We start from the raw sequence: 26,039 nt of genomic DNA on the forward strand, positions 1-26,039 counted from the left end.
CAATAATAAAGCATTGTTTATGGGTGATGTTGTGCAACCGTGGGTGAGTAAACGCCTTTCTGACTTTTTGGACGAAGACAATGTGTTTGAGAGACATTTCTTCAAGATGTTCTGTATTCAGCATATCCCCATTCACTAAACCTGGAACAGATCCCTGGTTTGCGTTTCAGAGAGTGCAAATATGCCAGTTAAATTGGCTGACGCAGTAGTCTTTTTTAATGGAGTGGGACAGGAATAGTTATACTACCTCAAGTGTAAGAATTAAATCCTGATACAGTTTTATAAAGCAATCAAAAAGAATGAACATATTTCTGTCAGAAGACTGTTCAGTGTCTTTGAAGCAGTATGCCAGGGACAAGTGGAAAGAACAGATGTAGTAGGGGTATCCACTTTCAAAAAGTTATGGCCTTCTTTCCAGCACTGCCAAAGAAAGATTTCAGTCAATCATGAATGGTACATTTAAACTGGGAGCTAGGGCCAGTTTTCACTAAATTTCTCAAAGCTGCCAGCTGATCTCATTCCATGATCATCCATGCTCCGTGTTATTTGGGATCTTTAAAATGTTAGTGGACATAGACACCACTGTTTACAGCCACCCCCTAATTGATATCTTTACAATGCTGTAGCATTAGATTATTCAGCAGAAGAAATGCAAGTACAGAATGTTCTTTTCCTTAAATCAACAAAATGTGTAAACTTTTAATACTGCCAAAACTGTACAGAGCAACAGCATATGTTTTACAAATAACTGCATGTTTTTCACAAAACATGATAATGATAATGATAATTGGCACATCTATAAATAACTGATATTGGATTTTTTCCTCTAGTATACTAGTATACTATCTAGTCATACTGGTTCCAAATGACATGCTACAGTGTATTCTGGGGCTGTTGCTCTTACCTATGGATGAGAAAAGTAAACACAGAATCAATGAAGGTCAGACTGTTTCAGATTTAACCAATGTCATGTTTCAAGCAGTTTCAGTGCATTACTTGCCTCCGCCCATCTGCTGACATAGCATTCAGACCTGAGAAATAGATCACATATGCATAGGCATATAGGCTTAAATTGTTGATGGCAAACAGTTTTTTTCATTCGGCATTCAGGCATTACTAATACACCACACCGCAGCTCTCACTCAGCATTCAGGCCTGAGAAAGGCACTGAGGGGCAATTGCAACAGTCTTAGCTCAGCCTGCTGTTAACAAGAGGATTTGCACAGGATCAAGATGGGATATCATAAGCCACACTCATTTTCAGGAAGTACTATGAGATTTCTACATCTGGTATCATAACAAAACATAGGATAGTCACAGAACTGATTAAAATATGAGACTGGTATACGTTTTCTAACAGCTTAAATAAAATGGAATAGTCAGCTACATCCATTTCATTAGGCTACATTACTTTGGAATTACTTGCAATTGGAATAAACACTGTAATTGCAAGTTTTAATAAAGCTATTTTCAGTGACACTACTATTTCAATAAAACAGTTAAAACATCAGCTGGAATATGCAGTTGGAGACATAAAGAATATGAAAGTTTGGTACCAAAGAGAAGCCTCATAGCAGGAATCAAACTCAGACAGCTTGCTCTATCTGACAGTGCAACATCACTGAGTCATCCAGATAGCTACACCACATGATAAAATACTCAAGTCTTTTTTCACCATCTTGTTTCACAACAGAAAACCTGCCATGAACACTGCAGTCTGAAAGCACTGCAGACTACTCATGTGTGGTCTTTGTTCATGAATTTTACAGAATTCCCATGGATATATCATGAAAAAGAGCATGCATACCCAGTCATTTTTATTAATTCCATGTAGCTAGTGATACATATGTGATTGACAGGCAGGGCTATCTGGGATCCTTACGCAATGTCTGTCTGAGACACTCAGGTATAGGCAATGTGTGTCAGCTTGTGAGATGTGTTAACTTATTTGCACTGAATGCATGGTAAACAACAGTAGGTAACACTATATGTTTGATAATTAGTATTTTCATTATTATCTTCATTAGTCAAGTATCTTCATTATTATATTTTCATAGCTTAATACGGCTAGCTAGCAATACTCAAATGTTATAAAATCTAAAGTAATTGAATTAAGAAGACCTTACGCCCCCTATGAAACCCTAATATATTTTAGTGTCCTGTAGGGGGGCTGTATGAAAGACAATTGCAACAGAGAATTCAGCATAATATGAAATAAAATAATAAAATGAGCCAAATATCTGTTGCCCTTGGGATCAAACTACAGGAAAGTAAACAAGAGACTAAGCTGTGGATGATCCTATGCTAAACCACTAAAATGGACCACAAAGAGGCCATTGCAACTACCCCTGTGGTACAAGGGAGCTCTCTCCCTGTTTACGGCCACACCAATACAGGACATAAAAAAAAAAAAATCAAAATGGCCTGAAGCGGCTTTATTGTCTTTTGCTGAAAAACCATGCTTTATTTAACATTCTCCTTTTAAAATAAAATGTGTTTAAACACCAGCAATTTAATAATACTTTAAATAACTTTACACTTACAAAAACAGCATACTATTATGTTGGACTGCACTCAACCCGTGGGGTATTCTGCAGTAGTGTAATGACGTTGCACACCTTACACACCTCACACCTCAAGTGTCCCTCAACTTCACCTTCACCTTCACCTCAGGCCTAACATGTCCTCCTTATTGTCCCATGTCCCACCCTTGCCCCCAAAACCCCCGGTAACGGTACCAAAATACTGGGCAGGTAAAAGAACTGAGAAGCTGGTTTGCACTCAACATGACTTTAGTGCAAAAATTACAATATGCTGAAACATCTCGGAAAGGTGGCTGCCTTCCACAGGGGCCCAAAATGACCTGACCCACAGGTACAGAGCAGCGCACAATGGCCTGTCTGGAAGGGTGGACACATCCTGGGTAAGGCCTGCCTTACAGAAATTCACAGAGGCATGGGCAGAGGAGGGGACATCCGGACAGCAACACAAGGTAATAAAATCCATCATTAATTCAATCCATCAATCCATGTCAATCTTCAAAATGGAGTATACTGTGAGCGTTAACGCTGAGACATCAACACTGCTCCTGTTTGTCTGTATGCCACCCAACTATCCACAATATGAAATAACTCTGCTTGGTGGGGGGGATCACCAGCCAGTTCTGCTGACGGGTATACCTGATATGGCACTGGGGTTGCATGGAGGGGGAAAACAATGCCATCATTATAGAACACTATAGTTTCAGATATTCAGAAAACAGACAGACTTCTCCACTTGCAATGAAAACAGAGAACTAACTACCTCTTAGCTTTTAAAGGTAAATGAACTTCATCTCTATTGCACACTGTGTGTGTGTGTGTATATATATATATATTGGAAAAATCTGTAATAAAAGTATCGCAGTGTTTAGTGAAAATACAGCACAGCCAACCCTGACTTTAACCCCAACTATTATGTGACAACTGATTCTAGGTCAGTGCTTTGGGGCAGAACCCACACCTACCTCTCACAAGGAGTACTACTCTTCAGAGGAGTAATTTAATAGTAATGACAGGGCTGCATACCAGGTGTGAACGCTAATGACAGAGACCGTGCTTGTGTGGCACATGGGGAAATGACCTGACGCAGACAGCAAGTTCTTTGTGCTGTGCTGGTGTGAGAAAGGGCTGGACTTCTGTGATTTTTTCCTGTCCTCCCAGACTAAACGCACAATTACAAACAACAGCACAAAATGAAAATGAAATGAAGTGTATAACTGAGGGTTTAATTCACACCACAGATACTTTTCTCTTTCATGTTTGTCACTTATATATATATATATGTCATGAATTTATATTATATGTATATATTATGTATATATAGTATTCTCTACATAGATACAGTATATTACAGCTTTAGTAGCGTTGCTGCTGGTGTTCTGTCAGGAGCTGACCTGCATGCTGACCTGTCCTGCTACCTGTCTGAGTAAGAGCATAGGTGTGTCCTGTACACTGTTCACTGCGCAGAAGTATCAAGTACAAAAAAACATGCAGAATCTGTCCTATATCATACAGCCACTGCCATATTAACACACATCTCTTTTTTCTTTTTTTTTTTTTTTTCCTTGTACATAAAGCAAGCACTGTCAGCGGTGCCCCCGGGCGGGGGTTCAGTCACAGTGCCCCACCCTTTTGGAGATGTCGGGTGAGAGCAGCAGGAGGAGGCGCTGAGTGTTGCCTTGTGGCGTGCTGTGTCTTGGAGAAGGCCGTCTCCCTTCTGCTCCCTGGTTGCTGCAGTGGCAGTTACAGCGTGTTTAGCAATTCCAGCCAAAAAAAAAAAAAAAATCCTTCCTGTCTCCTTCCCGCTCCCTTGCCTGATTGGTTGGTGGGTCCTCCTGGCCCCACCCACTCACATGCCCGATGGCAGAGCAGTTGAAAACTTCAAGTGTATCTCATTTGTATATCTTTTTTTGTCACATATTTAAAAAACAACAAAAAAGACAGTCAAATAAAAGGAATAAAATCCCTCCATCGCTGGGCAATGATTATAGAGTTTTGTGCTTGCCCCCAGTTACTATTGGCCGGGCGAACTCCACAAAGTCATCAATAAGGACAGGCCACGCCCCTAGGAAGACAAAGAGGTCACACAGTCAGCTTGGCCTCTTCTGTCACTGAAGGAGAGACACTGTACTCACTAGGCCCACTCAAACCAGTGTAAACCTACACCAATCATACCAGAATGGTGCCCTGAACCAATCAGATCAATCCAATATTACAGGAGCAAAGGGAATCTAGTATGCAAAACATCTCTTCCATTAACATACTTCTATCATTGTGGATTAAAGAGCTAAACAGCTATGTCTTGGTAATGATCATCCCACCTTGAACATCCTCATTGCTATTATACACCCCAAACCTGTGTACTTATGTTTGGCTTCACAGCAACAAGCATTACATTGCTGACAGCACCCTCAGTAAAATATTATGTAAGTATGACAGTAACTTAATCTTGTTTAACTTAAACATCTTTGGGACATGATATTTCCATCATGAATTTGGATTTTTGCAACTAGTGCCTTTACCTGATGAGGATCTTTCTGTTTTTCTACTTCGTCTTATAAAAGTATGTTTCCTTAAATGTCTGGCAGACTGCTGGAGATTCCTCAGTGCAGGTATCAATCAGAGTGCACAAAATGGAGAGAACCTATGTCCTGACCTGAAGTAGTATGACAGAATGGAAGCAGATGTGTACCCACTGACGGCCAACTTTGACCAGTACATGTTTACCTTGAAATGTGTATTACATAACATAACTTTAGATTACCTTATACTAGTACACTATTACCTGCTACAAATCTAATTCTCTGTTCACCATTAAGACTAGTAGTGTTCATAGTGTGAGGGACATTTATGCCTGTAATAGGTGAGTTTCATCAAACAACTAAGTCACCGCCTCTTCAAGTAATTATTTTTTTAGAGGCTGAAACTGGACAGAGAGAAAGACAGTGTTAAACTAGCTAACTACATACTTTGTGGTTTTGATGTAAAATTAACTTGCCATTGGGTATGACTGCATCAAGCTATTTTGCATAAACTGCTATACTGCTAGCTTTACTACCAAGCTACCTTAAATTAGTGAGAAAAGCTTGATGACAAACACAACAGTCATTGCGACTTGGTGCCCATAACCTCACCATGTAAATGCTTTTCTGGATAAGTCCCTGTGAATGACAAGGCTGGAATTACAAAGTACAGGGTATCTGGTCAATGCTAAATACAGTATGTCTTCTTATATCTTGTTATACTCTACCTCACTTGTCAGTTGCTTTGGATAAAAGCGTCTGCCAAATGAATAAATCTAAATGTAAATGTTAGGCAGTCTATCTGAGGCCTTATTTGACATACACATATGAAATCCCTGCCCAACTTCTGGTGCTCAAACTAGAACAAAGGTCTCTTTTGTAGCACAGTGTCGCTCTTCAAAGATGACAGACACATTACTTCAGTTTGTAGGACTCCCATTTAAGACTAATGCCTTCCAACTATAGTGCAAAGCAACAAGGTTTGCAATGTGGACAAAACATAATACACCACTCTGAAGCCATTTCTGTAAGGTTGAAACTCCCCCTGGTGTCTATTAATGGGAGAGCAGTTTTTGATCTGGACTTTTTTTTTTTAAATCCTGCTTGATTTTTAAGATTTTTTAAGTGTGATAAATAAGCAGGTTTAACCCTGTCAAAAGCAAAAAAAAAACAAACAAACCAAAAAAAAACCCTTAAATGCTCACCTTCCTCATCATAGTTGGACATATCATCTGCAATCATGTTGCCAAAGTCCAAGAGTAGATTCCATGTGTCTTTGGGAATTGAACGTTTATGATGTTCCTACAGAAAAGACAAATCAACCAAAGACAGCAAAATCAGTTAAAGTATCATCTCTCAATGCTGCTGTAACAAAACCACACCCCAAAGTTACTACAATGTTACAGGAGTGTTGTGAGAAAGTTACGGTGTATTTTGTTTAGGCACTCTCTCTCCCTTAGGAGTGACCTACAAAGTCCTCATAAGCAGACTGAGTTCAGATAACATGTACATAGCAAAAAGGAGCAAAATGTTTGGACCAAAACTCCTTAAGTAGCAACGTCAGACTTCAATAATGACTTAACTTCTCCACATGATCAGCCAATGATGACAATTAGCTTTACTTGCAAATCCAGTGGCACTTTTAAGTTGCTACAATCTCGTATCATGTACATTCATTAACCTTTTTATCCAGTCCTATTATGCTGGAGTAACTGACAAACATTAGCAGTGTCCCACCCAGTCTTCAACCCCATATCCCCACCCCATGGCATGATGTCACAGGTCAGGCCGTGCTATGCAGACTCACCAATAGAAACCTGTTCCAGAGGTCCAGAAACTTGAACCTGCCGGTCAGAACTAAGTTCCAGTAGGCTACAGCCATCTCTAGATCTGAAACATGGGCAATAACACGGTTAAACAAATCCATAGGCAAATGTTTACACGATCAAACGGCAGTGTTTTGTCATATTGGGGTGCACCCTGGTACAGATTGGGACACATGTCTCAAGCTAAGAGGAACTAGGTACTTTTATGGTGATGCTGTAGAATGAAGATTTTTTTACACACCTCCCATAAAGTGGAGCAAAGAAAGGTCTTTGTATTTTGTATGGGGGATGGTAAAGAACATGCATTTGCAATCTGCTTTAATATTGTAACTAATTACATGCACACCACTCCATAAGCAAATGTAGCAATGTAAACAGACACGGACAAGCATCTAGGAAATTGGTGGAGGGAGAACAGAGCTAGACATGGTGCAACTGAATCCTGAGCAGCGGTTTGGTCAGGGAAAAGACAAAGTTATTGCCTAACGATTAACCCTCAATTCCCTCAAAAGACCAGAATTAAACACGTATCAAATAAACATCTTTTTTCCCAAAACATACTCACATGAAAGCTACAGTACCTGTGATTTAATTACTGCCAAACCTATTAAAACGAGTTATAATTTAAGAATTCTGTCAGTAATTAAGACACCCATAAGAAGTTTATGCACAATGATGTAGACCACTTTTGTGAGTCGCTTTGGATAAAAGCGTCTGCTAAATAAATAAATGTAAATGTAAATGTAGTGCCTCACTAATTCTTCACCAAGCTCTCATGCTGACCCTGCAGCAATGGGTTTGGAATCAGGTCTATATGCGTAAATACAATGAAAACACAAACCATCACTTGTAGTGGTTGTTGACAACTATGAAACGGTGTAGTTTCCCTACACCTGAACGTGACCTGTGTGAGTAATCAGTACCCCACACACACTCAGTCACTGCTGCCCCTGTGTGACCCTGTCAGTAGGTTCCCTCGGGTCAGCATGGCTCCCTCACTCCGTCTCTCTCCCCTTCGGTCTCTGTGGAGCCTCTGTCTCTGACAGCCACAGCATAGCTCCTTTGTGTTCTAGTGGTGTGACTGGCCTGGACACCAGGCACTCCAAGACAATGGCCTGGTGGGAAGTATGCCAGGGATCGTGTCGTGGGGTGAGGCCCTGTAGCTGCCCCTCTGTGATCATTCCCTGCTCCAGATCCTGGCCCAAAATTCCTAAGTGTGTCCCTTCAGTACAGACCACAATCACCACAACACAATCTGGACCCTCATTCTTCTCATCTAAAGCACTTGGCGCAGGTTATCTGCTTACCGAAAGCATTGTATGCAGATTACCTGCTTACCTACAGCATTCTGCGCAGGTTATCCACTTACCTAAAGCATTCTGTGCACATTATCCTCTTACCTACAGCATTCTGTGCTGGTTACCTGCTTACCGAAAACAATCCATGCAGGTTACCTGCTTCCCTAAAGCATTCCTGCCAGTTTCTCTGCTTACCTAAACCCTTTTGTCCAGGGTTCTTGGCGAAGTTAAAGGTGAACTGGTAAAAGTCTTTGAACTTTCCGTTGTCTTTGAGTTCCTGTTCTAATCTCGGGAGCAGTGCCTTGAGCTTGTCTGGGCTGTCACAGCTGAGAAAGAGGCAGAGATAAAGCGGTAAGTGTGACTGTCAAGGAAGGGATATGCACATACTGCATATACAAGTAAAACAATCAACATGGTTTATCAATAAGGTTAAGCCGTTTCAGCATCCTAATACTTAGTTTATACATTTTGCTTGTGTGCAAAGGACTTACATATTACCCGCTGAAACAACAGGAGGGAATTCACACTAACAGATATCACTACTCACCCAAGTTCAGCCATGCCATCCAAGAACTCCTTCCTGCTGAACTCACACTGTGTGGCTGCCCGAAACTTCCATGCTACCACCAGAACACTCATACTGGCTGGGTCCAGAGTCAGATCGTCACAGAACTGCTGGATTCCATCGATCCCAATCTTATTCTCATCGTGGGGATCTGAGGGTGCAGCGCCAAGGCACACACCACACACAAACAACATAAACACAATGCAATATTACTCCTCCTAAATCAGAACATGATTCGATTTTTCGCTTAAAGTTCCTCGCTTATAGTTTCGCGGGCTTAGTTCCCTCACTACATGAAAACGTAGTTATCTGGAAGGAACAGCCACAATGTCAGACGCAGTGGTCTGAGGTGAAATGTGTAGTTCATGAGTGAAACCACTGCTTGATCTACAAACAGGGACAGGCTGCGCTTTAGTTTTCCAATGGCCAACTGTTGCCACCAACACAACTACATGAGGCTGTGGTGAAATAAATAAAAGGTCCAATCAATATAAAAGCAGTGCTTGTATATCGTAGATGAGAGACAACCCAAGTACTAGCAAATGTAATGCTAGTTGGGAACACGAGAGAAACATAGCCAACTGGTTTATACTTCACATATAATGAGAACATATCCCTAGCATACACCATATCTCTAGCAAACACCAGCATACAACTTTGAGATTGATTTTTTTTTTTAAATGATAAAATGACAGAAATGTACTGCACTCAAAATATCACAATATTTATTAAATTGAAAGTTATGCATAACTTTCAAACACTGCCCAGAATCCCCACATATACAATTCTACATACAGAATGCTTTATGCACATAGTTCATTACAGACCCATAATTTATGTTTAATTTGATCAGGTGCTGTTTCCTTAACAACAAGTTCCCTTAGCAACAAACTCCTTATGGTTTTTTTTTTTTTTTTGCTTGTGTTGTACTCTGCCTCACTTGTAAGTTGCTTTGGACAAAAGTGTCTGCCAAATGAATAAATGCAAATGTAAATGTAAATTGAACTGAATAATTTGTTGCTGTTCAACATGTCTTTACTGGTGTTCAGTATCTGAGTACTCTGCTCCCGTTCAGCATGTGAGATCTTTACTGGTGTTCAGTGTGTAAGCATTGTTCTGCAGTTCAGAGTCTGGTAACTTTACTGGTGTTCAGTGTGTAAGCATTGTTCTGCAGTTCAGAGTCTGGTAACTTTACTGGTGTTCAGTGTGTAAGCATTGTTCTGCAGTTCAGAGTCTGGTAACTTTACTGGTGTTCAGTATGTGAGTGTTCTGCTGTCGTTCAGAAGGCGGGATCTTTACTGGTGTTCAGTGTGTAAGCATTGTTCTGCAGTTCAGAGTCTGGTAACTTTACTGGTGTTCAGTGTGTGAGTGTTCTGCTGTCATTCAGAAGGTGGGATCTTTACTGGTGTTCAGTATGTAAGCAGTGTGCTGCAGTTCAAAGTCTGCATGCTGCCATTCAGCGTGTGGGATCTTCCCTGGCATTCAGCACTCCCTGAAGGGAGCCTCACTTGCCTTTGTAGCGGTTGTACAGCTGCTCCAGCTTCTTTCTGTCCACTGAGTTTTTCATGGATTCTCTATGGTAGAGGTCTGGGTTCTGGAAATAGTTATCTGTGGCCACCTCTAGTTTCCAGTCATTCTGTGTGAGGCAGTACACGGCTGTCTTCTCGCCAGCCTGGGTGAAGGACATGAACTGACGAACCTTGTCCTTCTGCGACGACTTCAGCTTATGCTGTGGAGACACCCAGAGCAGCACTCATCACACAAACATGCAGCTGTGTATGGTGTGCACATCATGAGCCATTTTAGGAGTTCCAACATGCAATGATTTTAACTGTGTGTTTTCATTAATTTTGCCTTATTCTTCTCCCTCCTCTTGTAAAGTTAAGATGTTTAGTTAAGGCTATTTTGATTTAAATGCACAACAGATCTTTACTGCACAGAACTAGATTGGGCTGTATGATCTGTTTTGGCTATTTAGTTAGGATAAAACTGTGTTCCAGCTGATTACATGGGTTGAAATCAATCAATAAATACAAGTTGCCTTTTATTTGCATTCTTAATTATAATATGTGTGTTCTTAATTTCATAAAGTGTAGTTTTTAAAGGGTAGCTTAATGTCGCGGGCCCTCCAAACTATCAATATTCATGCAATGGATCATAACACTGAATGATTATTTAGCCCTTTATTAAATCAATGTCTGACTCCAACCTCACCGGCATTCATCTGGCAATACGCTAACAATGTGGACAGTGCATTTTGCTTTTGCATCTCTGCAGCTAGTCGCCACAGAGTGGCTTGTGTTGTTACACTTCAACGGAGATATGCTCCAGGCAACTTTCAAGTGTCATGTGACGTTTAAACTATGAAAGAAACGATAAAGTGAAAGGAAGAAAAGAATTATCAGCTACTGCATTTAGCGAACCACCGGTCGCAGAGGATCAGTCCTCACAAACATCCAGGGATGCGCTGCCAGACATGGCTATTTTCGAACAATGCCGAGTCAGCCTTGACAACGGATATGAGCGGAGGTATATTTACAATCTTACACCTTTCTTTTTGAGTTAATGCATACAGTACATTACATTTAATACAGTAACTGTTCAAAGTATTTCATATTGTACCATCAGGACACAGACAGCGAGTAGTACAATTAACTTAGCTACTGAATGCAGAAGAATAAAATCAAAACACGCTAAATACCATTCCTCGCTTTGATGAGAAGCTAAATTCGTGGGGTGAACAATTGGTAAAACGTTAAATGCTATCATTCTCGTAAAGATGGAAATCTGTTAGTTAAACTGTCATAATAAATAAGCCACATGAGTATAATCAGACCAAAACAAGACAGCAAAGCACATCGCTTAATGCAGCGTAATTCACAGGATCAAGGTGTATGTGTGATCAGCGATGCTGATAGCTTTGAGGCTCGGGGTCCCCTCTGTTGTATGATCCAATATGAAAAAAGGTGATCGCGTAATCGCGTAATTCGTCCTACTTTGCCACTACCCCAGCTCCGCAAGAGCTGCAACTCGCGACCCACTTCCCGAACCTATGGCAGTTACTCAGTTCCAGCTGTCCCGTCGCGCTTAGAGACCAAAAAGGGAAAGGTACGTGTCGAGCAACTGCTGATGGTGTCAGCTCTCAAAAATACCAACAACTCTGACCTTCCTTTTCACTGATGAACTGCTTTAGTATAACACCCTGACAATGCGACAGTGGAAGAGGACACCGCACAAACGCGAACACCAACCCCCCTTCTGTACACCCCAACCCTTCTCTACGCGCTATACCTCGACGCGGTGCTTTATTCATTATTTTGGCTTTATTTTGGTCTTACCTACCATTTTATCACCCGCTGTTTGACCAACTTGATAGCCAGTGGCTCCTTGTGCGCCTGCGCAGCAGCCTCCCTGTATTGCGCTAGAGTGCAAGGGAGCTTGCGCGTTCGGGTTATTCGATGCCGGGAATTGTAGTTCTATTTGAAACGCGTAAGCTTTTTCCATCAGCCTAAGGGAATATATTATCAAATATTTTTCATCAAGCGGCACCGCGAAATACAGCGCCTTCACATCCAAGTAACAGGAACCTGCTGCATAAACACAACGTCGGGGAGGTAACAAAAGGTCATCATGACTAAAAATATTTCAGACACTTAACCTGGAGCAGCGTTGGAGATTTTAAAAAAGACTACATATCCCGTCTGCCAGCGCAAGTATGGACCCGATCAGATATGTTTCGGAAGTAAATTTAATAATTGTTTTCAGGCATGACAGTGCCACTGTCAGAATTTGCTAAATAGACCACTCAAAACAGCCATTACAAAACAGTTATTCTGAGTATTATCTAAAATGTTACCTTGCTGGTGGCTTAGTTATATTCTATGAGCTAACGCTACGTAGCCAGCAAGTTTGAAAAGAAGACTGGAATTTGTGAATCCATAGACAGTTAACTTCTTTGAAGTGTTTTCATTTGCTTTTAATTCAGACAGCCAAACCACTGACTAGATTTTAGACAGCGCGGTGAATTAAAAACGTACTAATATTCTGTAACTTACAGTCGATATTGGCGATCGACGGGAGAGCTATGGGTCCTGGAGTTGCTCAGATGTGTTGTCAAGTCACACTACTTGCTTTCCCCTGCTGCTGATGTACATTGGTGAACAGCAATGTAGGATACGGGGAGGGCTGGGATTGCGAAAGGAAGTTTGTTTCCTTCGTTTACTGAAGAGTTTGGGGGAGGGCTGGACGACGCTGGACGAATCCGGCAGGTAACGATTGCGGGTCTATGGCATATAGCAGCAGTAATGTGATGTTGATGTTCGCTAACGTTAGCAGAACGTTCTTTTCTGCGGTTGATACGCTATTCAGGCTTTGAGATCGCAGATGACATTGTCATTGCTGTTTTGTTTTATATCACGAGCGTTCTTTAATAGGGAAGTAGCTAGTCGGCTAACTACTCAGCTGCGTTAGAGATGCAAATATCCAGGTCTACACGACCGGTTAAACCCGCAGAACTGCAACGATGCATTGCATCATTACACAACGCGAGGTTTATAAGATGCAGGGAACTGTCTCCATTGAGAACGAAAATGAGTTGCAGACGTTACTCATTCGTTTTTTCAGGGGTCTGCCTCCTTGGGAGGAAACACGTCGGAATTCAGGAAAACTACATTCACCAACACGCAGAAATTTGGTTCGTGGCGCAATCAGCGCTCTGTCATGTCCAGTCACTGCTACGACAGTCATACGCTGCTTTGATTTATCTCAACATGCAGTATCTCAGCGACTCCTCATTTTAAGACTGGAATGTGAATTCAGGATCAGTTGCGTCAGGAATTCACTGTCAACTCATTTATATTTCTGGAGACACATACATATTACGTGACATAAGACACAATCTCCCAGGATTCTGTTAATTTCATAATTGCATAGTTGTTATGATTGATTTGTGCTTGTGATTTGTGCTTGTACTGAAAGTCTGAAGCTTAAAATTACTGTACAGTACCGAAAATGTTCACATTGGAGTTCAACCTCTCACACTGTGCTGGGACAAATCTACACTGTTTGCTGGTGAAAAGGGTTACAGGATACAGTTGTTACAGTGTAGGGAATCGAGCCTCCATGTTGTTACAGTGAGTCAGGTATGGCCCCACCTCGTAAAGCACAAGCAGGCCGTCCAGGATCCAGAGGGGTGTGGTTAGAATCTGTTCACAAAGAGTTCAGTGTTTCAGAGGGCTGAGGGTGGTTAATGAGGTCAGAAGGTCTTGTGTGCTTCTGAGGGGTGTGAGGTTGGGGGCATAGAACATTGAACTCTTGTGGTGTTTGTAAAAGTTTTTAAAATGATTTTGTGTTTTGCAGACATGGCTCACTGTAGCGTGGCGAAAGGCACAGAGTGAACGAGGAACTGATGCTATGACACGCACTGCTTGGTGGATTTGACACTGCTGATTTGACACCTTTGTAAGTGTATTTTTATATGGGTTTAATAGGGTTTTTTGATGACACAGGGGCTCCCTGACTGAATTGGTCTCTCCTACCTCTTCTCCAACCACTAGGGGGCAGCAGTGAGAATGTAGCCTGGGCTTCTCTCCTGCACACAGTCGGATGACTGGAGGTGGGGAGCGGGACCAGTAGAAGCTGAGCAGGCACTATGTGGGGTCTGTGTGCAGTTCTATGCCTGGGCCTGGTGGGGGCGCTGCCACAGGAGCAGGTGGCCCAGCACGCCATCAGGCTCCACCGCGGGCGCGGCGTGGCAGTGACGCAGGGCCGACACTGGGTGCTGGAGAACTGCCGCCGGCTATCGGGACTTCTGAAGCAGAAGCAAGCAGCAGTGAGGAAGCTGGGCGCCGCCATGGCCGCTGTGGAGCGGGACCGCTCTCTGTCTGACCCTGAGAAACTGTTCCAGGTGCACACGCTGGAGATCTTCCAGAAGGAGCTGAACGAGAGCGAAAAGTCCGTGTTCCAGGCGGTGCTCGGTCTCCAGCGTGCCCTGCAGGGGGACTACAGGGACGTTGTTAACATGAAGGAGAGCAGCCGGCAGAGACTGGAGGCCCTTAGGGAGGCAGCCATCAAGGTGAGTCCGCTGAGGGGGGTGGAGCATGGCGGGAGATTGGCCATGACGGTAAGTGTAGCGGGCAGTGAGGGGGAGAGTCGTGGGGATGGTGCTGGGCCTTGCCCCAAATGCAGAGCTGCCCAGCGGCTTTTTAAAGTAATCTGACTGAGGGGAGCAGGGATGTGGCCCTGTTGAGGTTGGCCCGGGACAGCATTACTCAGCGGATTGTGCTATCTTTGTGTGGCAGACTGAGCGTGTGGTGGGGAGTGCCGGGCTGGACTCTGCCTGTGCATTGGGAGATGACAGGGCCTTGACACTGCTTCCGCAGCAGCCCTGGGGTCCTGTTCACGCCAGCACCGCAGCGGGCTTCTCACTAAGTATTTATTGCAGCAGTTACAGCCCGGAACTGCCGTCGACAATCTATACCCGCTACCTCCCACTGTTTCCAATGCAGGGGAATAGTGAAGATAAATTGTGCTGGATTGTGGACCTCCTGTCGGTGTTGCGCCACACTCTTACTGGCCTCTTTCAAGTATAATCGGACTGTGTTGCCTTGTGGTGTCTTGGAAATGGTTGTTTGGGTTTTTGTTAAATTTCTGCAGATATACTTGACCATGTATCCCATTCAACAACATCAGAGTTCAGCTGCTCCTTCTCTGTACATATTTACATTTTAATATGTGGGAGGTGGCTTGAAAAGGAGAAACTGTCGCAGCTGAGTCTGAATGATGATGCTATGGCTTCATCATTTGCACACACTTCTCACTTACTCCCACGTGTTTTTTTTGTCTACTCCTGGTGCTGTTGCATACATATTCTAGGTTAATCTAGTTGGTAGCGATACAATCACATGCGTGTCATGCTGGTGTGATTCCACGTTGAAGAATTTGTTTGAAATTAATCAGTGTCTGAGGAAATGAACAGTGTAATGATTAGAAATTAGCTAGGTAGTAATGATAATATACAATGCTAATCTGCACCCTGCATCACTTGCTCAGTGCACTGTGTACCATTTTTAACAGAAAAGTATAATGTAAAGACACTCTTTTTCAGCAATGCCTAATTGTCGGAGGAATATGCAAACAAAACATCCTGATTCTTCATTCCTCAAGTTAAGTTAAAACACCTATTTACTTTGGCCATATCAGTTATCAGTATCAACCTCAACCATAATTATATCAGAAAGTCAGCCCACAGAGCCTGCATAAGGTGTGCCTCAATGTAATAGAAATGCCCAAAAAGTATATATAGCTAATATAAACACACATAAGTGTGGTAAAATGTTGTGTAAAGTGTGATGATTGAGGGAATCATTTGAATTATCCTGAAGCTGAGCTAAGACTTTATGAACTTCTCACTATTTACACACTTCTGCATTTCTGTTGAGAATGCAGAAAGTGAAAATTTTTGCCTCTTTGGTTAGTTTGAGGTATACATTAAGGAGTAAATTACGAAAGTACATGTGTGTTTTCAGGAGGAGCAGGAGTATGTAGAGCTGATTGCTGCAGAGAAGCACCAGAATGAGGCAGTGAAGAGCGCCCAGGACCAGAACAAAACTCTGTCCATGCTGGATGAGATCTTGGAGGATGTGAGGCGTGCTGCTGACCGGCTTGAAGAGGAGATAGAGGACCATGCTTTTGACTACAACAAACAGGTGAGACCACGCATTTAGCTAATGAAGAGTAAGAATACGCTTTAAGCAACGACAATTGGGCAAGACCCTGTCTGTACTGCGTTCTGTTTGGACGTTGAAGTCATGGTAGTTTTAGTGGAAAAAACCCCCAACAAACTGGTCTCTTACACTGCTTCCTGAAGTCCTCCATATTTGAAGATTTTTTGAAGTACACACACAAACAAATTTACAATCCTGTAATTAGACCCCTACAGACACTGGTTTCATGATTAGAAACGAGTGTTTTTAGTCTGAAAATGTTCTTAGGAAACATGGATCTTGTAGCCTTGAATAACTACATTGATAAAGTGCTGTCTAGAGGCTGTTTGGTGTTAGAGGAGGCTAATGTAAGCTGGATGGCCTACTCAGTGCATTGAGAGCAGCTGATTTGGGAAACTCTTCTCTCAGCTCCTACAATTGGTAAACATTGTAGTATCATCAATAATCAATGGATCAACTTATCCAATATTTCCAAAACTGAATTGCCATTAGTTTGAACAGCAATTGGCCTAATTCTCTCCCGCAATACCCCTTTGCATGATCAGTTTTCATCTGTTGATGTTTTTTGGATCTTAGATTTTTGTGGTGTTTGTCCTGTTTGCAGAACTCTTTCTTTCTGAGCCAGGTTCAGCTCTCTCTCCCTCACTCTTCCTGTGGCTCTCTCTCTTTCTCTCTCTCTCTCTCTCTCTCCCTGCAGATGAAGGGGGTTAATGTGGAGGCGGTGCTGCGGGTGGAGGAGGATGAGGATGACTCCAAGAGGAATATGTCCAAGCGGGAGGTGGAGGATGACCTAGGACTGAGTATGCTCATTGACTCTCAGAATAACCAGTACGTTCTGACAAAGCCCCGCGACTCCACCATGCCTCGCGCTGACCGCCACTTCATTCAGGTATGTTCCCAGTCAGTCAGCCTCTCTGAGTCCCGCGCACACTGTCCTACCAAAAGTCATGGGACATGGGTCGTTGTGAATTAAATGTGTCTTTATTCCAAGAAATGAATATAGCCTGTTGGCCCAACATGTCGCGGAAGACTGTCCACTGATATCTGTTAGAAAGCTGGTGGTGTTGTGCCCCGAGTCTCCGTTACATTAGTAAGCTCAACTATTGAAGAGTGCTGTCTTGTGCTTGCTGTAATTCTTCACTCCAGTTCATCCCAGAGTTGTTCTGCTGGGTTGTGGCCAGGGCTGTGTGCTGGCCACAGAAATGTTCTGTTATTCTCTTCAAAACATGCATAGTCACACCCATCTTCCTGCAACAAAATGGGTGTCTCATTGTACATGATGGTGTATTCTAATCTCTTCTCCTTCATAGTTAGTCTTTTCCAGAGTGACTTCCTTCACTCGATATCGCTTGATCTGCACAGCCGCATAATACATGCAGACTTCAACATCTTGAAGATCTTGAAACTCCCTTTCTAATAGATTCATTTCATCAATAGAGTTACTTTTTGTATTTGATTTTAATTTCGGCATTAACCATAAAATCCAGAAAGGAACAAACTGATTCCCTAAAACCCATTTGAGTTGACATGAAAGTAGTAGAACTGTGGTGATGTATATGCATTTTACACCGGATTCATTGATACATAGATAAGATAGATTAAAATAAATTGTAGCTCAAAAGTGATGCATTTGTAATGTACCAATGAAATTATAGTGAGATGTTGATAAAACCAGCCATTTAAAATGATGACCAAATAGCTTGCTGTTATCTAGCTTAACAATATAATGGTTCTGATTGCAGTATGAAATGAATAGTTTCAAGATTCTAATGTACTGGCAACTCTGTTTTGTTAATTGAAAAGCATAACATAAAAAGCAATTTGAAAAACCACGCAAAATGTATTTTTTGGAAACAGTGGGGGGGGGGGGGGGGGGTTTGTTTTGTCATGATATGTCAGTGCAAGCTGATTAACTGTAGGCCCTGCCCCAAAGCATAATTAGAGCTTTTCTTTGGTATTAGAGGTTTTCACTGGTCTACCAGTTTCATTGGCTGATGTTCAGAATTCATTCATCATGCTATCTGCATTGCTATGGCATCTGCTGCCTGGTGACTGGGCTAACCATCAGTGCTCATCCAGGCCATTGGGAATGTTTTAGGATGGGTTTCAACACACCTAAAATGAAATCTCAGGAAAGAAAGGACTTTTCTCTTTAAAAAATATAAAACCCCTATAAAAGCACACATCTTGTCTGAAATGATCAACATAATTTTAAGTATTGATCTAGGTGCCTACTCAATTTATTCAGGTTGTAAAAAGAAAAAGTGAGACTTTTTCTCTAGGCTACATAACCCACATGTCTGATATAGGCCCACATAAAACCTTAGTGTATTTTATTTCATACAGCAGCTGGAGCATGCATAGCTATTTCAATTCATCTCTATATTTGAGTAACGAATTTTATCCATAACATTTTAGCTAACATTTTCCTGCAGTGTTATCTCTGTTTTGAAAATTGCAAGCCGTCCCTTCTGTAATTCCGTTACCCACATAATAACATTTGTCAATTGTCACCTCTTATTACTGTAAGAAAATAGAATAAAATTATAAAATAGATTAGTTCAGTATCTCATCATTATAAGTATCCTCAGTTCTGATTCTGAATAGATCTGCTGCCCCAAGCTTATTGTTTGCTAGACATTTGTGTAAATTGTAGTCTAGCATACTATATCAGTACAAAGCATACCGTAATCCAGTAATTTAGGTTAAGATGCAACTTTGTTAGGGGAGAAAGTATTTACTAAGTTGTCAAGCTCGCAAGATGCTTTTATTATTTGCTCCCTGACACAGAAATGTCTGCAGTACTCATCAAACAATAATCTCAATAATAATTCTAATAAATAATAGGCCAAACAGTGATCTGTTCAGGAGCTGTTTGTAAAGTATTTGTTTGTGCAAATCTAATGGAAAATCAAATGAAAGGCAGGAATTGTCTGATGCCTAGTGCAGAGAACACCATCAGTTTCTTATGCTTTATGCTGTACAAAGGAAAGTATATTTTATGACTTACATGTATTAATTATAACACATATTTTGCTTTTCTGTGATGCTCATAACGTCTAAGTAGATATGCCCAATGTGTTGGTCATTGCTGGTCTTCATCTACTAATAGATATCACTATCAGCATCAGCCCTAAAAAATATTGGATAACCCATCAGTCTGGTTCTCACTGACAGTGGGGCGGTCTGTGTGCGATAGCTTTAGACTTCCTGACAGTTTTGTGTTTGATTATTCTGGACTAGCTGATGTGCAGTGATAACTGAAGACTTGCTCTGGGTGTGTGTTCTGTCTTTGATTACCCAGGACTTGGTGTCAGTGGTCATGCTCTCTTTGCCCTGTGGGTGGCTCTGTACTCTGGTTGGACTGCCCACCATGTTTGGTTACATCATCTGTGGGGTCCTCCTGGGCCCCTCTGGGCTCAACAGCATTAAGGTAAGAGGATAGTTTAGCTCTCAGTCATGTTTTACCTTTACAATGGCCAGCTTCTTTGACTGTAGTCCCTCCACGTTGGCCATTTCTGGTGGCCCTGAGTAGTAACTGCTTTCACTTAGTACCTCCAGAATACACGAATTTGATTAATTATCTGTATTTCCATGGTTTGTGTGTGCGTGTGTGTGTTTCCGTGGTGCAGGTATTACTGTGTTACTGTGTCTCTCTGCAGTCCATGGTGCAGGTGGAGACCCTGGGGGAGTTTGGAGTCTTCTTCACACTGTTTGTGGTTGGGCTGGAGTTCTCCCCTGAACGCCTGCGCAAGGTACAGTGATGCAACATTCAGTACCCCCAACCCTGCTTTGGAAGTGAAGTGAGTGTAGGCTCCACAGTGTGTGTAGGATATTGTGTATGCTTATCTGTGTTTGTACAGTGTAAAGCTGGTTCTAGGTGTACTGTGTACGGTGTTAAGCGCGTGTAAGTTGTACGATGTGTGTGTGTGCCTGAGCAGGTGTGGAAGATCTCAGTGCAGGGACCATGCTACATGACCCTGCTGATGGTGGGGGTGGGGCTGCTGTGGGGGCGGCTGCTGCAGATCCGTCCCACTCAGACCGTCTTCGTCTTCAGCTGCCTGTCTCTCTCCAGCACCCCGCTGGTGTCGCGCTTTCTCGCGGGGGGAATACGAGGAGACAAGGAAGGTACCCCCCTTTTATATGTCTGCAGATACAGCTTTGTGCATGTGTGTCTTGTATTTGTTGTCTTTATATTTACCTGCACAGATGAGTAATAGGGTAGTAGAGTCATGCTGTTTTGGGCATGTGTATATCTCCGGAATATATGGAGGGGAGGAGCATTGAAGCATGGTTCAGTTTTGTGTGTGTGTGTGTGTGTGTGTGTGTGTATTTGTGTAGATCTCAGATGTGTGTATGTACCTGTACAGGTGAGCTGGAGTACAGCAGTGTTCTCCTGGGTATGCTGGTGATGCAGGATGTTCAGCTGGGTTTGTTCATCGCTGTCATGCCCACCCTTATTCAGGCCGGGGATGGGAGCCTGGACAGGTAAATCTCCTCTTCCTTCCACACCTGAGTCCCACTGGCCAGTACCTTACTAAACTCGCACCACCTCACACCTGCGCCCAGGTGATTACAGCCACGCTTTTAACAAACACACTGCACGACGGGTCTGAGTAACCTGTTCAGCCCCAGTCCCACGCCCTCCTCGTGCGACCGTTGTCGTGTTGTGCTGCTGCAGTGTGCTCGTGATCCTGTTGTCTTCCCCCCCCCAGTGGAGTCACGGTTTAGTTGCTGTCTGTTGCAGTGTGGTCATGGGAAGCCTGCGTATTCTAATGCTGCTGGGTCAGGTCCTGTTCTCCCTGGCGGCTGTACTGCTGGTGTGCATGCTGTTCAGATCCTTCCTGATCGCCCCCTACTACAAGAAGCTGCATGCGGAGAGCAAGGGCAACAAGGAGATCCTAGTGCTGGGAACGACCGCTTTCGTCTTCCTCATGCTGATGGTACAGTGTGCCCCCCCTCCTCCTGGTCTTTGTGCTCTTCTTTACCTTTTCCTCATGCCGATGGTATACTGTGCTGTTCCGCCTCCTCTGTGTGTATCTTCCTCTTCCTTCGACTCATGCTGATGGTCTGTGTGCACCCTCCTCTTCCTCCTCATGCTGATGGTCTGTGTGCTCCTCCTCTTCCTCATGTGTGTGCCCTCCTCTTCCTCTTCCCTCATGCTGAGGGAACGCTCTAATCTGTCTCGTGTTGTTGATTCTCCCTCTCCCTCTTCTTCATGCGGACAACACACCCTCTTCTGTGTGTAGATGGGACACTCTTCTCCCTCTTTCTTATGTGGCCTTCCTCCCCTTCCCTGTTCTTCCTGCCTCATACTCACACTGCCACCAATCCCTGCAGGTGACAGAGCTCCTGGATGTTTCCATGGAGTTGGGCTGCTTCCTGGCTGGAGCACTTCTCTCCTCCCAGGGTCATATGATCACCAGTGAGGTTATGAGCTGCATAGAGCCAATCAGAGATTTCTTGGCCATCATCTTCTTCGCCTCCATTGGTAAGCTCACTGCTTCTGTATAGTACTCATGAGCAAAGTACTATATGACTGTATAGTACTTTGCTTATGAAGCATCAGTCCTGCAGCTGTGTGCTGCTATGGCCGACCAAACTGTGATTATTGACTGGCAGTGCATTCTTTCTGACAGGACTCCATGTATTCCCAACCTTTGTACTATACGAGCTGACTGTTCTGCTAGTGCTGACCCTATCCCTGGTCATTACTAAGGTAATATGCCACCTCCTCATCTCTGACCATGGCTGTGTTGTACTGTCTCCCTATCTCTAATGTTCATGACTATGGTATATTTTACATCAACTGTCAGAAATATTTTTTTTCAGTTCCTCATGGTTTCTGTAGAGCTCATTACAAGTTCATCTTCCGTTGTGCTGTGTAATGAAACTCCCATGCATGTGTGTGTTCCCATAGGCTCATTAGTGTGTGTGTGTGTGTGTGTGTGTGTGATATCCCTGCTGTCCCCCCAGTTTATCTTGGCAGTGCTGGTGCTGTCCGTCATCCTGCCCCCCGGTGCCCGACACATCCGCTGGATTGTCTCAGCTGGTCTCGCTCAGGTCAGCGAATTCTCCTTCGTCCTGGGCAGCCGCGCCCGTCGAGCAGGCATCATCTCTCGAGAGGTATGTAGTCTCAGTTTTTTCCCCATTCTGTCATTCTCTCTTTCCCACATCACTCTGTCAGTCTGAGTCTTTCCCTCTTTCTCGTTCTGTCTGTCAGTGTGTCATTTTCCCATCTGTTTTATTCTGTCAGTCTTAGTATAGCTCTTTCAGTCTTTCTCATTCAGTTTTTTCAAATTGATGTCTTTTTTCTAATGTTTTGTTTCTAATGATTACCACTGTTCTGACTTTGTGTGTGTGTGTGTGTGTGTGTGGTATTATGGAATGATTGTTTGACTAACTCTTAGCATAGCACAAGCATGTTATTTAATTATCAGAGAGTTGCACACATGCACTGTGCTTTGTGGGGAGAGAGATCTGAGTTTTATCTCTCAGGAGGAGGCATCCTCATCTGAGCACATACTGTATACACACACACATACACACACACACCTTCCTCTGCAGGAGTCCCTCAGAAGTTTCCTTCCTCTCTGAGCTTATGCAGCTCATCAGCCAGCTGCTAAGCTACAATTCCACTGTAAGTCCTTTCAAACTGGGGCATTGTCATAGAGACACGCACAGAGAATCGTTCAAGGATTTTATTGGTTGTTTGCCACATTTGGCAACATCTTGCTCTGTTAGAGGTCCCCACACATCGTTGCCACATGGTTTAGCAATGGATTTAAATATTCAGAGCCTAATTTTATTTGGGATTTTTCTCCTTTTTTAGTTACTGTCAGGTTAACCTATTAGCTCATAGACCCAAAAATATACATTGCATGCAGTGGCATACTTTATGTAAAATGCTGTGAAATGCCTCAGGTATCTGGGTCTTTTTGAAGAGTGATAATTTATTGCTATTGGTCAGGTCTCCAGTATTGTTCAGGGATGGTAACCTAAGACATTAGGCCCAATTTAAACCAATGCCTCTGATAAAAAAGTAATGCAAGAACACACTATTATCATCATTATCATATTATTCTGTTGGACTATACTGAGTGCAGTTGTGGTGCTGTGATTTGATATATTTGGCTTGTGTTTTTATACAGCCAAGAGAATTCCTCAAAATTACTGTTTACATGCCTGTGTAATTGTGGTGATCAAATTTGCTCTTTAAAATGCTGGGGTTGTACTGTAATTTGTTCATTCTAGCTGTCTCTCTCTCTCACTACATGTAACCCTGTCTCATTCCCTCTCTGTGGTCCTAACCCTGTCAGTCTCCCTCCTCCTGCAGGTGTAACCCCTTCTGTTTCTCTAGCTGTTTTTGGGTATAAGCACAGCTTTCTACGAAGAAAACCGTGTCTCTCTCTCGGTGTAATCCCATGCCTCTCCCTGTCTCCAGGTGTACCTGCTGGTCCTCAGTGTCACCACACTCAGTCTGCTTTTGGCACCTGTTCTGTGGAGAGTTGCCACCCTCAAGTGTGTACCCAGGTCAGAGAGGAGGATGGTCACCTGACCCCACAGGACTTGCTCTGCGGTGGCCAGTGGTGGGGGGGTGGGGGATGGGGGGTGGGGGGTCATGGGACAGTGCTGGGTCAAAGTGAATCTGCTGTTTTACAGTTAAAATTGTTTCAATGTTTTATACTTCCACAGAGCTTTATATGCACATAGCTGGGTTCATAGGGAGGTTGGTTTGTTGGTTTTTAATAATGACCTGTGCAGCAATACATGTGAATGAGAGAGTGGTGAGTCTTACTAGGCCACACAAGCCCTGTGTGACTGACTGTAAGTGTGTGATTATCAGCACGGGGGCTGGTTGCACCAACTGGGCGTATGCTTGGCTTACTGCTCTGTATGATATAGAACGGAGCTTAAGCAGCACATACAATTTACACCTGTTTCACCTGGTGGATTGATTCCATTCTTTCCTTTATTCCAGGGCATATATACTGTACATCCTGTGCCTACTGGAGGGCAGGTTTTGGATGTTTTAGACTGTTTTCATGCTGACAAAAATTTAATTTATGAATGTATTATTTGTGTGATATATTTTCCATGAATAATTACAGAAATTGCATGTTGTCTGTATAGCTCTCACAATGAATGTATACATTTGGCTGGTAAATGATAAGCACAGACGAAAAACAATCCTCTGGCTATTTGCACTTACATGACACTGAAAGAGTGGTTTAGATTCAGTAAAACTTTTACCAGCTCACAGAAGCTTTCATGTCAGTTAGAGCACATGTCTGGAGAGCACTGTGAGTGTCTGCCTTGCAGATGCTGGCTGTGTTTACATTTTATGCAAATAGTGCAATTCAAAGCACAGCGGGCTAACACGCTCACTGTGGGGATACGGCATGCCCTGTCATGCACATCCACAGTATCAGCTGTTGTACATGGCAGTCTAAGTGTCATTGTATTTGGTGGTCATATCGTATAGTTTCGTTTTTATCCTTAATCTCTGAAGTTAGCTTTCATTTTAGGTTTACTGACCCAATAATTGGACGTCAACCTATTGGTGTTTTGAAACACAAATGTAAAAGGTTCTGTATGTGTGGCCTGACATGGAGAATTGCACAGTAACGATTATCATTACATATTTGTTCACGTTAACATGCATTAGATACACTGCACATTGCTGCCACAAACCTCATTGGTGTTGGTGTAATGGGTACAAAATTGGGTTACAAATTTGGATGTAAAAGCATCCATTTTATGACTTAAGACCAACTTACATGCAGCTGGTGCAACAGGCCCCAGGAGGTTTTCAGTGAGCCCTTCCCCTTCCCCAGCTTGTACAGGTGCTTGTTCTGCGTCGCTGAGGATCTTTTAGCTTTTTACGTTAAATTTAGCAGTACTTTGGCTACTCAACAATGAACATTGTACCATGGTTCCACAACTGAAATATTCGAAGAACACATTCCAAATGATCTTTTCATCACTTTATTTCTGGTTGTGCATGGGCACTCCTGGAAAAGGTTGTGTCCTCCACTCACTGGCTGACGGTTTAATCTGTTTTGCATCACTTGCCTGTTTCTGTCCTGTTATGGAAGGATTTCATTTGTGTTCTCATGGACCAACCTACACATCAGTCCTGAGTCTGCTTTCTTTACATGTTTCTGGTACAGCAACACAATCTGACAATCACAGACACAGTATCACAGGCAAACTTTGGTTGTGGAGCCAAATAAATGTGCATCTCCCTAACAGTTATTAGTGTACCTCCATTTCACCGCTAGATAGTCAAGAAGCACAAATTAAGGCATCCACCAAAACAAGTTGAAGCTCCTGAAGAGTGCCTATTCTTGCTTGTTTGGATTTCCCTGACCTACTGTTTACATTAATTCTATAAAGGGAAATGGTAAAATTAAAAGTGTAATATAATTAATGTTATATTTATAGTGAAAAGGCTACTGGGGGTTGTGGAACTGTGCCAGCGCTCACATGCACAGTACAGATCATCCGTTGTCTGAATACACATATTCTTTAGAGCTGTTCTACAGCAGACTGCAGAAGGAG

At 42.9% G+C, this 26,039-nt stretch overlaps 2 protein-coding genes across 3 annotated transcripts; one reads left to right on the forward strand and one right to left on the reverse strand.

Annotated features, from left to right (window-relative positions):
- Positions 1 to 4,087: 4,087 nt before the first annotated feature.
- On the reverse strand, positions 4,088 to 12,884 carry dcun1d2b (DCN1, defective in cullin neddylation 1, domain containing 2b). 2 transcript variants are annotated; one of them, XM_036540926.1, is made up of 7 exons: positions 12,807 to 12,884; positions 10,264 to 10,480; positions 8,734 to 8,902; positions 8,382 to 8,512; positions 6,870 to 6,952; positions 6,268 to 6,364; positions 4,088 to 4,605 (listed from the first exon to the last, which is right to left on the reverse strand). In XM_036540926.1, the coding sequence occupies exons 2-7, from the start codon at positions 10,436 to 10,438 to the stop codon at positions 4,526 to 4,528; spliced, it is 735 nt and encodes a 244-aa protein (XP_036396819.1). In that variant the 5' UTR covers positions 10,439 to 10,480; positions 12,807 to 12,884; the 3' UTR covers positions 4,088 to 4,525. The 2 variants fall into 2 exon arrangements, with proteins under 2 accessions (XP_036396819.1, XP_036396818.1); XM_036540925.1 differs by lacking the exon at positions 12,807 to 12,884 and adding an exon at positions 12,094 to 12,364.
- A 65-nt stretch (positions 12,885 to 12,949) lies between these two features.
- Positions 12,950 to 24,053, forward strand: tmco3 (transmembrane and coiled-coil domains 3). Its single transcript, XM_036540927.1, has 14 exons — positions 12,950 to 13,019; positions 14,110 to 14,211; positions 14,307 to 14,824; positions 16,278 to 16,457; positions 17,173 to 17,364; positions 19,780 to 19,908; positions 20,138 to 20,230; positions 20,417 to 20,603; positions 20,846 to 20,963; positions 21,223 to 21,418; positions 21,816 to 21,966; positions 22,115 to 22,194; positions 22,452 to 22,601; positions 23,920 to 24,053. The coding sequence occupies exons 3-14, from the start codon at positions 14,402 to 14,404 to the stop codon at positions 24,031 to 24,033; spliced, it is 2,013 nt and encodes a 670-aa protein (XP_036396820.1). The 5' UTR covers positions 12,950 to 13,019; positions 14,110 to 14,211; positions 14,307 to 14,401; the 3' UTR covers positions 24,034 to 24,053.
- Positions 24,054 to 26,039: the final 1,986 nt, after the last annotated feature.

This window comes from Megalops cyprinoides, chromosome 11 (assembly GCF_013368585.1).
Source record: "Megalops cyprinoides isolate fMegCyp1 chromosome 11, fMegCyp1.pri, whole genome shotgun sequence".
Lineage (NCBI taxonomy): Eukaryota > Metazoa > Chordata > Actinopteri > Elopiformes > Megalopidae > Megalops > Megalops cyprinoides.